The 13,328-nt window shown below is 41.4% G+C and overlaps 1 protein-coding gene and 2 non-coding genes across 9 annotated transcripts in view; 2 read left to right on the forward strand and 1 right to left on the reverse strand.

The window, feature by feature from the left end:
• LOC124296701 (NAD kinase-like) overlaps nucleotides 1–13,328 on the reverse strand; it is a 39,274-nt gene that overhangs the window by 23,186 nt on the left and 2,760 nt on the right. For 2 of the 7 annotated variants that reach the window (XM_046746964.1, XM_046746963.1), the window contains exon 1: nucleotides 12,117–12,137. The exons of 1 other annotated variant lie outside the window; for it this stretch is intronic. Coding sequence is in view for 3 of the 6 variants with exons in the window: in XM_046746966.1 (XP_046602922.1) it covers nucleotides 1,198–1,328 (131 nt within the window). In the remaining 3 variants the exon portion in view is untranslated. Of the gene's footprint in view, nucleotides 1–1,197; nucleotides 2,557–7,851; nucleotides 8,649–10,547; nucleotides 10,732–12,116; nucleotides 12,139–13,328 lie in introns of those variants that run through there. 4 more of the 7 variants (XM_046746965.1, XM_046746976.1, XM_046746975.1 and 1 more) reach the window with 4 other exon arrangements.
• Nucleotides 6,749–6,820, forward strand: Trnag-ucc (transfer RNA glycine (anticodon UCC)). Its single transcript has one exon. It is a non-coding gene; the product is annotated as a tRNA-Gly (tRNA).
• On the forward strand, nucleotides 7,157–7,227 carry Trnag-ccc (transfer RNA glycine (anticodon CCC)). Its single transcript has one exon. It is a non-coding gene; the product is annotated as a tRNA-Gly (tRNA).

The raw sequence follows: 13,328 nt of genomic DNA on the forward strand, positions 1-13,328 counted from the left end.
TTGATATTAGTACAAAATTGTATTATTTAAATTATTCCAATTATCCATCAACAATTTTAGCGCCGGTAAAAAAAATCCTCAAGCCTTCTGGCTCACGGAGTATCGGCAGATAACTACGGATGCCGAAAAACGATAACGAGAATCGCGGTAGCCGTGCAAAACACCGCTACCGGAAACAGAATTAAGTAACCAGGCAATTTCACATGGAAAACACAGGCTGGTCCATTACAGCTATAATGCACTTCTCGGCAGCCAGCAAATGGCTTTCTATAATATACTCTTAACAGTGGTATAGAACTTTCATACATACGACGGCTCTGATAATTATCATTCGCAAATCTTGAGAGTACACTATAAGGCATCGACCATGGGAAGGAAATTTTATCTAAATTCTTACGACCTCGATAGCGATAAGAATGAATAACTCTTTCTTCGCGTTTCACGGTATTTCGCGCACAAATTTTAAATGGAACAACTTTTTGAAACTGCACACAGCAATGTTGTTCGAACAGTTTCACCTTTTTGTTAATATTTTCACAACGTTCTTTAGAGAATAATACATTTCTCGACCGAAACGAAACTGTTTTAGAACAAACTTTCGAACAGACTATATTTAGTACGTTACAGTCGTATGACCAAGTGAAATAGACCGGAGACGTCAAGCTGTCTTAATCTACAAATGAATTCAAGTACTGTACGGATTCTCCGCTCTTTGGTGTACTTCCAGGAAACACGGACTCAGCAGGGTTTCGTCTTACACCCACGATATTGTTCGTCTACAACGAGCTTCGAAACTTCGCTCCTATAATTGTTTTCTTCATCTTCCTTGTTCGCTTTTCATTGGATTCCTATACTCTGCAATACCGGTGAGATACTTTTTGGTGTGATGGATTTAGATGAAGAAAAAATAAATATCGAACAATGATTTTGCATGAGCGTATAAAACTCGAATAAAAACAAAACCTCGACTTTCTAATAATGACCTTCTTTACTACAATCAAGACCAAGTGAAAATTTCTCAATGTTCGAAGAAAGTCACGCAGGAGTAGGTGTATACCGTTAATTCAATCCTGACACTGAGTGGGAGATAAACCGATCCGAAAGAGTAAAAGGCTTGTCACGTCAGCAAATCGCAGTCCTTAAATTCTCCAACGCGTGAAGTAAGGTACAAGGATAATATACGGTTGTGAGACTCACGGCCATGTACCGGATCGCTTCCGGCGTCTGAAGTCACTTCCGTCAGGATCCTCGTCTTCGATAAGCTTAGCACTCCGGTCGAGTAGCTCGCTGACACTTCGGGTTCGCGGCCTCTCTCTCATCCTCTCCATAATCGACTATCACCTCGCACGCAACAGCATCGCTTTGCCGCCGTATCCGACGGAGAAGATCATCGTCATTGTCGTTTTTAATACCGCTGTAGAGAGATTCCCCGTTTCGTTTTACACTCTCTTCAGGCTGTCCGTGTCTGTGAGAGGCGGCGGGGAAAGAGGATAAGATCTTCGCTCTGTACGTTCACCGGATCAAAAGTGAAACTCCCCTCGTCGCCGAGGATCCGGATTGATCCGATCGCTTCGCTTGGTTAGCCGTCGGCAAATCCGATATGAAACTCTTCGTTTAACCGTCGTTGGAATGCCTCGAGTTTCCGCTCGCTATTCGAGAGTCGCTAATACTTATGACCGAACGGCGCACTTTCTTCGGGACCGGACGGTAGGAGGAATCTATTGCGTAAAGTAGGTACAGTTGCACAGTTGATGACCGATCCCGTTGCTCAGAATCGGAGGTGCTCGGTATCATCGGTCGATCAAGACCCGACAATATATGACGTAAAATTCGCGCTGACTTCGTCTATTTCCTCCTCTTGAAACTGTGTTGCCCAGCGATCGGCTGATAAGAATACACAACGAACGTTGGAATTCCACGCTCCACATCCGTGGCCTCTTGGCTTTTAAAACTTTCTTTTTTAGCAAGAATTCACTAATTTATTCACTCGTCAATCCCCGATAGAAACGAGCGACGAGAGCTTCGTCAATAGAGACATTCGCGCGTTGTTAACAACAGTCCGTAACTCGTCGTCACGTTAAAACGCACCGCTGTATTATTAATTATATGCTCAGCGACTGTCGATGGGTCTCAATTTATAAATATATACATACATGCATAAAAATGTACGTCTCGTATCAGGGTTACGGTACTTCGTAGAGTACAGTGAAACTGTCCGCTGTAGTTACAGACACAAATCCCCGCAATTCAAACCGCGCTGTTTCGCGCGTCAAACGCTATACACACATAACAATATGTGATCGCGATTCTATACCGCTCGTTTGTTGACCTCGCATACACGCATAGTTACAATATATATACAGCCCATTAGCACAAGATATCGCGATTTTCGACTAGATCCGTTTCACACGACACGGGCACAGCTGGCGGTTGTATGTAATACGTAAAACCGTTAGTTACAAGCTACGCGTTCCACAACGCGTCTCGTTTTCACTCGTCGACGAAACCTCCGACTACGACTTCAACGAGTTTACTGGCGATGATCGGAGCACCGACTGAGGTCGGGCAACCAGAAGTCGCCCAGTTGCCTTCCCCGGGGGCTCGCTATCCTCCCCCCTCCCCGCCAACCCGATCAGCCTTTCGACGACCGCGTGTCACCGGAGTAGGTATCCATCTCAACCCTTCTCCCATCCCCATCCCCATCCTCCCCCCTCTGCCCCGTACACAGCATCGTGCAGATACCGTCACGGATTTGTTCTTCTAATGAAATCGTTAACCGTGCTTCCGAATTTGTGCATTTATTATTTATTATATCTACTTCCGAGCTATGTGCAGAAAATTAGACAGATTCTGAAACGTTCGATATCCCTAGAAATTTTACGACCCACGGTGTTGGATGAGCACCGTTTTCACTACCGGCCAAGCGCTTAGGGCCGAGTAGAAAACAAAAAAGAGTCTGCGCCGGACGGCCGGCGATGCAAACGGTGCTCATCCAACACCGTGGGTTGTAAAATTCCTAGGGATATCGAACGTGTCAGAATCTAGGCGAGTTCTGTAAATATGTATGTATTGTACGTGAAATTCGCTGACATACGATATGTATACGGGTAAAAACATGGTACTAAACTTGCTGATCGGACAGAAAACTTGTTCGATAAGATCAAAAATCAGTTGATCCGAATGTTAATTTAGTCAATTTAAATGAGGTGTGGCTGAATAAATTAAATGCAGTTGATGTGAATTTTTTTCCTCGTTTTTGGTGGCACGTATACTTATAATAATATAATGAATCGCCGATTCGCACATTCAGGTATTCTATATATTTGCTGTATGTGGGTAGAATAACAATAATGATTATGTACTTCAATCCTACGATATAGCGAGCTGCACGCGTGCAATTGAGAAATAATTTAACGAATTTATAAGCTTCAACGTTTTCTTGTAGCTGGGCATTACAGAAAAAAGAATAATTTAGAGCTATTTCTGCATCAAGGGGTTATCGACGGCCGTAAGATCATTTGCAAAAACTGAAAGATCTAGAGAATTGATGCGTTACATAATTCTGAATCTTAAGAAAAATATCAGAGTTGAGAACGACTGTTTGCAATATTTCTTTTTTCATTGGGTAATATGACAGGACGTCACCGAAGGCTAGTCTTGCGTTTCGAAGGTATTAGACTTTCAAAATTTTTTCAAAGTACAACGAGCAGTTTATTATTATCATTGCAAACTTGGATGTAACGATTGATCGTATATAATTATACAAGCTATTCAGAAAAAGTTTTTACCTCTATACATTGAAATTCAGTCGAAGCAAAGTTGCTTTTATTAACAAACAAACAAAAAAAGTAGCACGAAAATCAATTTAAAATTTACACTTGAAAACCTAATCACGTATACGAGTAATACGGTGGTCATAACGAAAGCTGGATGAACATGGGGTTGGAAAATTTCCCTGAAAATAATCCGCGGGGAGTCTCTAATACTTTTTATTCTCGTTGTTTATACGCGACGGAAACGGAGCTCGAACTTTCGCCGAATGAATTATTGCATATCTGTAAAGAAGAAACGTGTACAAACAAGCCTGTGTGTGCGTTTCGGGATTGTGTTTACACGTGCGTGTTAGCAGCGTGTATTTACAAATGTGCCACGTAAGGTTCTCTATGATAAACGAAGGACACCGTGCGATAGACTTTCTCAATTCCATAATACACTGCAGGCTATGCGAGGCCGGCCACCAGGTCGCACACACATTGGCCGTAATAGCGGGAATAACATCCAAAGGCCACGGCGGCGTGACGCTTCTAAAAATTAGTCCGCCGACTGTGAAAATCGATGCTCCGGTTCTTCGGGTCAATTTCCGCTCGAAATCCACGCGCGCTAATGCTAATTAATATAATTAATATAACTATAAAAACTACGTGGCGCTAGATTAGCTGGCGTAAAAACCTTCCCTCGCGTCACAAGCTGCGATTGAAATATAGGCGAAAACATAAGGAATGTAATCATGCGTAATATATTTTGTTACACCTGTGAAATTTAGGTCGGATTTGAACGTCGACGCGCTTCGGGCCGGATGCCTCGACTGTGTTGAGCCCCGGCATGCACGGAATTGAGCACCGCTGTTACGTTATCTGGAACTTGAAAAGTTACACTCAACACTATGTTACTAACGAACTAGCTAACGATAAGCGTAGACTATTGCTAACAATAAGTGTAAGCCCTCGGCGCCTGCAGCGTGCAGGCTTACGCAATGCCTTAGATCGTGAATAACCTATATGTACACGTCACGCACGCATACTGACGATGAAAAGAAGTACGGAGTGCAACGTATATGCATACCGTCGCAAAATCGTGTTTGCGCATTCTAGGGACTCGGAAGAAAGGGTTTCCGGTGGGTTCGGGGGAAACCACAGATGCAATAATTCATTGTCCGCATCAACAATTGCTTCGATTTTTCATAGCCCGGTTGTGATGATACTTCTTCAATACCGATCAATATTTGTCATTCTTCTTCAAATTGCGTGAACACCGCTTTTTAGACTTACAGTGTAATAGAATAACGGAAATTAGTCTGAACGGTATTTTTAAGCCTGCGGACAAAGTTGTTAACGAAAAACTCATTAACTTCTTCTGTGTAGAAGTTATTTCGAAGTTTTAGGGAAGAAAATAGACATAAATTAGTTTCGTTGTTTGTTCCGATAAATTTACTTTAGCTTGTTGTTAAGGCGTTTGTAAAACGTAAGTGTAATAGACGCGCGAGAGAAACATGTAATTTCTCCGATTCCTCGATGATCAATACACGACTTTCTTGGACAAAAGTTTTGCGGGTGAAATCAGCTTGAAAATAACAGGTGAACTTAATAACATCTGCATCGATTAACAATTTTCCACAGTCGTGTCGACACATCTGGACTACTTTTATATCGTAATATACCTAAAAGCTGCGAGAATTGCGTACTAATTGCATTTTAATGACACAAAAAGTCGTGGAACATCGCAAGTCACAATCACTTGGTTCCATTCGGTAATCTAATTTTAATTCGTGACCCGGTTCTACGTACTTCTCTAGCTTCTGCCGAATTTCTATTTTCCAAAACTTGTCATTCTCAGGCACGTTTACTCGTGCTCGCAATTTTAATATAATATGTAATATGTATATAATATGTAATACATCTCACGAGAGAAATTTCCGGTATTTTCAAATTGCATATATTGTGCATTGAATGCGTTATATTACTATAGTTCTGCCACATAATAGAAACTTGAATACCCTTAAAATTCAAATAAATTCTTAACGCCACTCACATCAGCGAAGACAAAAGACCGTGAACGTTGATGACTCGTTATTATATACCTATCTTTATTACCAGAAGCTACCTACCTTCAAACAACTCCTACCTACTTTACATGAAAGCACCAAAAGAATAAACTACAATTCTCACCACGAACTTTAATTGCCACAACGAAGCTGTTCGGATGATTTCTAGAGTGAAAGAAACCGATTTTTTGATTATACGTTCGGAAGAATTATAGAGTTTTACTTAGTAGTTTTCATAAGTGAAATATTCCTGTGCGGATTCAGGGGATATTCGTAGTTTGAACACTTTCAATTAACTCAAACTGCAATACGTTCACTGGATTAGAGATAAGCCAGATTTAGTCACGTAATTTTCTCGAAATCTTTATTTCACGAAGGATTTTAAGCATACGACTTCGACAGATATTCATTGTTCAATTTAACATCCAACTCCCGTTTTTTCCCTCTGCAATCCTTAGAAAACTCGGGAACGACTGTCACTCCCGAAAAATTCCAAGTCCTGAACCTTTTTAGCAGGATTTGCCGAAAAGTGATTTGAGCCAGGTAAAACTGAATATAAAGTTGAGAATATACACGGTGATTCGCTGCAGCCGTGAACCGAGATGAACTCTCAACCTCATCTATATTCGTCTATGAGAGAATGAGGTAGTTCATTCTCCGGAGGTGTTGCAGTGCTTGATCATTGTTTTATTTTACTCTTCTACTGATTCTCTCCTTTTTCTCCTATACATAGATCTGAAGTGAGGAGGGCAAACTTTACGTAATGACGACTTGGTCGCTGGTTACTTATACGAAACTCTGCAATGTCATGTAGATAGGCTGAGGACTGGACGATGTGTATTTGAATATATCAATCATCGAAATGTTTTTACATGTTTTTTCATGTTTATTTGAATAATAAAACGTACTTTCATCTTTCAGACATGTGCGATGGTGGTGTAATGGTCAGCATAGTTGCCTTCCAAGCAGTTGATCCGGGTTCGATTCCCGGCCATCGCACTCAAATTTTTTACATCTCCGACCTAACTCTGGATACGTGCAAACTTGGAAGAAAATAATTTTTTCATTCGAAATGAAATAGATTATAAGCATTAGATAGAAATTTTATTTCAAAGTGAAATATAATTGTTTGATTCGTATATTTATACTTTATACGCGAATACCTCAGATGGTTTATAATGAATAAAATATTTGAACCAAGTGAAATATACGGTGCCAAATTTATACGGTGGAATAAAATTTTCAATGTATTCATGAGGAAATAAATTGAACGGTAAATTTCAATCTCATAGCTTTAAGCAGATATGAAGCTTTAATACAGTCAGCGTACCAAGAGCACTGCTGGTGTAGTGGTATCATGCAAGATTCCCATTCTTGCGACCCGGGTTCGATTCCCGGGCAGTGCAATTTTTTTTTCTCCTCTCCATAATTTTTCTTACTCAATGTCAGATTCAATGCAATTTTATGTTTTGTATAAAATAAAACGATCAGATGTGATCTCCGAATTGTGTGTCAGTTTCACTCACCACGTCCACTTATTATTAGACACTGAGGGAAAAAAAAGTAAGCAGATATATAAAAAGAAAAATATCTAGGGACGTTCAGGCAAACATATTTAAGCATTCGACGCTAGTTTTTGCTTCACGGCAAAAAGCTAACGGCTAGCCTTTGTCCGAGCCTACGTAAGTCGCCCGGCGTGACATTGGATCGATTTATAATTTAACGACGCCGGGACAAAAAAAGCGTAGGATCGAATATGAAACGATATGTCGTATGTGTCGGTGTGACAGTTATCGAACGATCGATAATCACGCGAGCCGCGTGAAATTTGACGGAATTTTTTCAAAAACCGAATGAAATCGAGCTGTGAACTTACAACGCGTACGCTACAGAAATCCACAGCCATATTTCAAGGCGCCGGGAAAAATGGTCGTTGTACACAACAATTATAATGCCAGTGTTACACGTCTATGATAGAACGTACACGTAACGCACTTGTGCATGATGAAATAATTTAACGGCTATTGTACCTGATTCCGTTGTTGATAAAGATGGTTCGCGTGCGAAGCACTGCCTTCAAGATGCCCTTCGTGCCCTTCATGACAAGCAACGTTCATTTCTATATACGTTGGTTAGTTAGTTCTTACAAAGCTGCGTCCACCATCGCGCGCAAATTATTTCATAGATAACGCGAACTTCTCGATAACCCTTTGATTTATACATACAATATCGACCGCCGTGACACACCTATACGTACAATGCGTCATTACACACATAAGCGTGTGTCATTGACCAGTCACGATGGATGCCCGAACGATTTTTCGCGAACACTCTCAATTTTCGGCTAATTTTTTAAATTTCTTCATCTACTCTTAACAGTTTCGACGATGCGACAATGTACTTAGTTTAGTTTGACTTTGCCTCTGATTACATTTTTAATCGCTTGACTCACGCGACAAACACAATTATATGCCTAACGACGCGCGTGTTTCTTGCTTATCACATCTACTCGTTGAAGGTACGTCAATATTTGTACCGTACGGCTAATCGAACGAAACTGCGCGATTCCGATAGGTCTATCCCAAATGGAGATACCCACAATGAGCCCGATGCCTGCTAGCACCGCAAAGAGACTTTGATCAGTAACTAGGAGAGCGCGGCTTATACTCTGTACAGATAACCAGAAAACAGACGCTGAACATTTATCAATCACAGTTACGTTTATACCACAAGTTAATATTAAAATCGGCACGGCACACCCTTGGGAATTAGCACCAAGTCCAAAATTACACATTCACAAACGACAAGAGTTCTATTAACGAGTAAGTAGTTTCCACTGAACTTCTGAGTCGTTCTTCCATGCTGTATCCTTGATGACAACAACAAGACTTCGACCCCTACAACCATTATTATACTTTCGCTGCAATCGTATACATGTAATATCCATATAGGTATCATCGGCAATCTGTACCAAGAAATAAACTGGTCGATCTAATCCGTGAACAACTCTAGACGTATGTGACTTTATCGTGGTTGATCGGATACATACATCCATTGTTTGTAATATGCATACTTGCACAATGCGTGTTCCAAGGTGCAGTAATGCTTATAATGTGACGTCACAGAGCGCCACAGAGCACCATGGGAATGTTTCGAGCGAACGATTTTAAACTGAAGTTACGTGTGGTCAGCAATAAAACGTAGACCTGAAAAATACAACGGCGAGCCGCACATTGAACTCTGTTGACCCACAGCCTTCTTTAGCTACTATATAATTCAACATTTTTACCTATTCGCTCCAGATTCGCTACCGTCCCTGCTTGTCTTTTTTTTATCGAATCGACCCAATTGACAATTTTATCAAGTTTCAGTAACCAATGACCACGGAAATCACTGTCACATTATGCAAAAAAGTACCCTCCGAGCGGACATGTACTTTTCGAATTTTTCGTCCGTTTTCATGGACTTTGATTCGGTTGATTACTTGTCTTCAAATCCAATTGTTCGACGACAAGCCGTGTAGTCAAAATCCAATAATTACCGACGGTATTCCGAATGGAAAGGAATGTACGGGAGTCACTCATATAGGGGGCCAAAACTTCACCAGAATTGCGCCCTGAATAATAGTTCTAGAACTGCTTCAAGACAGATGGTTCTTCCTCTTTATTCGTGATACGGATTTCACCGTTTTGCTGAACATATCGAGGTGGAACTACTTTTGTAGGTTCTGCAAGAGTATATCGAAGAAATTCGTGTTCTTAAGCTAACCTTCACACCTGGCAGTGAAAAAACTCCGCTTATTCTGCTAGCGCGATATTAATAGTTGCTACTGTATTGAGCTGATTGTTTTTCAAAAGCCCAAGCTGATCAGACGAGATAAATGAAGAAGGGATAGAGTACATAAATGCGAAAGATCAAAAAGCTGACGGGACGAAATGACGAAAGTCAAATTATGGACAGTTAGTAATGTAGAACGACGATAAATACAAAAATTGTCTTTTAGAAAAATGAAAATTAAAACCGCAACAATGTATAAATAAATTTATACCGACGTGTTTTTGTTTTTGAGAATGGGCACGAATACGAAGGGAAAAATATTGAATTGCGATAATACCGAACAGTCAAAATGCCGACTTTTCAAACGTCAGACTTGTGACAATATAGATTACAACATTTTTTCCCGTGAAATTGAACCTTTTTGCGTATCGTTCGCTGCTGATATTTCAAGTTTCTGGATCACGACGCCTCCGTGCAGTCCACCTCGCTACATTTTCTCCACCTCCACAAGATTAGTTGACGTACACCTCGATTCAAGCGGTTCGTCAAACCGACACAAGATTGTCAGAAATAACAATAACCGTAGACGCGTAACGCCCATTGGTGTGTTTTGCGGAGGAAAAAAAAACCAGTCAGCTGTACATCGACAAGTAGAAGGAAACTTGTAACTGTGTATAATTTATCAGAATACATCGTTGTGAACACACAATAAAAGCTTGTCAATCAGGCGGTCAGACTTTGAAGGTGCGGGTATCGTAATGTAACGGGAAAACATGACGAAAGGAAGCTGAATTCCGACAAGCTCATACATTCGGCAAAACGCCATTGGATCTGGTTTGCGTAGAAAACAGCATTCCAAACGCATGTTGCGATCGACGTCCGATTGCCGAATGTCGCACAGTCCGAAAGAACCTCGTCGATAGAGAGTCTTAACTGGTTTCGTGCTCACCATACGGAAAGGTCCTCCAACGAATGGAATCCACTGCTGCTTGACGGGGAGAGCGACATCCCGATGCCGAAGGTGCGAAGGTGAGAAGGTGCGAAGGTCTCGACCGCCGCGGAGACGAGGATGAGCGACGAGGAGTGTCCGGTCACCTCGACGTCACTCACTGGGCGAAGTTAGTCAGCTCGCGGAACGCAACTGTAATAAACCCCGAGAAAGTGTGTTGACGATTCGATCGTCCCACCCAGCACTTGCCGTATTGCTCGCCTCTCCTCGAGTCTTCGAGGCCGATCGCCGACGGCCACTTCCGCCTAGCTCTCGGAGTGAATTTCGCCTGTCCAGTTATATATCGCTGAGAGGAGAGCCAATTACAACCGGGTGTTATTACGTCACGTGACTCCGCGTCGCTCGTCCCGATTGCACTTCGCGACGATGCACTCTGCGAATTTCCTCGGACTCGCGCGCTGCATAAAAGCCGTCGACGGATACTCGAGGAATTGATTTGACCTGCCACCCTTCTGCGGTTCGATCGTGTCGCCTTTGACGCAAATTATTCACGACATCGTCGGTGACGGTGAAAGACGTGCTTCATATTTATGCGCCAGGCGACGCGGTCTCGACGGATGAGCGTCGCCGAGACCAAGCTTTGGAGTGAAATATTTCGAGTAGTCTGTCACGAAGATAGCTTGAGGTGGTTGGAAATCAGGCCGTGTGCTAGAATTACCTCATCGCCCCGATCCCGACAGTCTTATAGACGAAATGCAACTTTCTAGTTTTTGACCCGCGCACGAAGTTTAATGGTACTGGAGGTGTAAACCCACGCTCTGGTCGGATCCCCGAGTCTCCTCAGGCGTTCACGGTACCGCATTACGGACATTATTAATTGTCCGGAACTGTAGAAGCTTGGGTGGTTGTCGTTGTCTTGAACAAGCAAGCAATTATACAGCCGTTGCCATTGGCGCAAGTGTGTGCTCGATTGTTCCGAAGGCGGATGTTGGCCACGCGTATGCATGCAGCGGAAAAAGTAGTCGCAGGTAAACACTCGAATACCAGTTGCACGTGAAAGAAGAAATTTTTGTCAAATTATTCGTGCAAAGGTAATTCCACCGTGCCAATATATGATAACATACCTTCTAAGTGTTCAAATGATTGAAAGTAAAAGTTCACGGAACAAACCGTAACGACTATTGTATATGTTATAAAAAATTATTAAGCAATACGTAACAATGGAGCTAGTTAAAGTACTGGAATCGTGCAAATTAACGGGGATCGAAAAAATATCAACAATTTAGAGAATAAATATTTGACACACTTATATGTTGAATTGTAACGTGCAATTTGAAGAGGCGTAAAAAATGTCAATCGTACTAATTACCAGCGTTAATTAGGCATTCGCTCTACAGCTAATAAGTGATTTAGACAAATTATGAGTAGATCGAGAGCATCGATAATATAACAAAAATAAATGAAGAAAAAAAGGGAGAAGTAAAACTAGCTATAACATCAAAAACTGCTTGGGGTTAAAATAACATGCAGATGGAGCCAGCTACAAAGTGCAGTCAGAAACTCTTTTACCTTCGTGGCTCCGGCAGCTCGACCGATAAAGCAGTCTGCGATTCGCTTCATGAAAAACGAAAAAGTTCATTAGAAACAGGTTGCAAGTTGGCTGAGAAATTATGCTACTGCAGTAATCGATGTAATTTCCAAATTTCGGTATTCCTAAACAATCTTCGTGCAAAAATTCTCTCGGATTCACTCTCCGTTATGAAATAAATGTTCATGTCGTAAAAGATAAGAGAGTATCGAAAGAGAAGAAACGTGCATCGTGTAATCTACAGCGGAAGAACGTTTTCCTGTAAGTTCTAATAAATGCTGTAAAATGAGAGAATAAAACACTGGTACCATACGCGAATGTAACATTTATCTACATTTGTCGGGGACACTGACCTAGTAACGTTTGACTCTAGCAAGAATCTACATTGCCAAAAAAGAAACACCGCGAACAGACTTTTGGAGCTCCATTCACTTCGCATAACAAATAGGTATAAAAAATATTAGCAAGGTAACTGAGCGTTCGGTACTTGTAATTTTGTTGCACGAGATGGTAAACTTATTTCCGTTTATATCGTTGTACTGAATCCAGATAGTTTAATTACGGTTATAACGAAGCATAAAACGCGTTGTCTTCAAAGCGTTCAAAGTTTAAAACAATGTCGAGTTACTCGGATGAATGTTATCCGAAGCTGAAAAATTGCAATTCACGAATGGGTGTCAATGCATTTTGGATTCCGTATTCGGTATAATTCGAGAAAAACAACAGAAAATTGTAAAAGCTACGAATGAACGTTACACGCGACATACGTGTCATATAAATATGAATTGAGTAGATTATTTCTTTTCTTTCTTATTTCTCGTCTACAATTATTATAGATGTCAAGCGAAAAGATAAACCGCAAATCGGACATGTACCTTGGTGCAGTGATAAATTGCAACGTTAAACCGCGACAGGTACGATACGATAACTATAGAAGGGGATAAGTCAATTGAGACCGGAACCTTGACTTCGATTCGAGTTCTTCGAAGCTCTTGGGAAGCTGAGATGCAAGTAAGCATACCTGTCCGCGTATCTAGGAATAGATATATATTCCTGCAAGACGATTGTTCATAAACTAGATCGATATCGGCGCTTCTAGCTCGCCAAACACAATCGCGTCTTTGTATACATGTATAATGTACAGTTGCCAGTCAGTCGTACACTTTGCCATTCGAACAGTGCACGGTCCATAC

This window comes from Neodiprion virginianus, chromosome 1, assembly GCF_021901495.1.
Source record: "Neodiprion virginianus isolate iyNeoVirg1 chromosome 1, iyNeoVirg1.1, whole genome shotgun sequence".
NCBI lineage: Eukaryota > Metazoa > Arthropoda > Insecta > Hymenoptera > Diprionidae > Neodiprion > Neodiprion virginianus.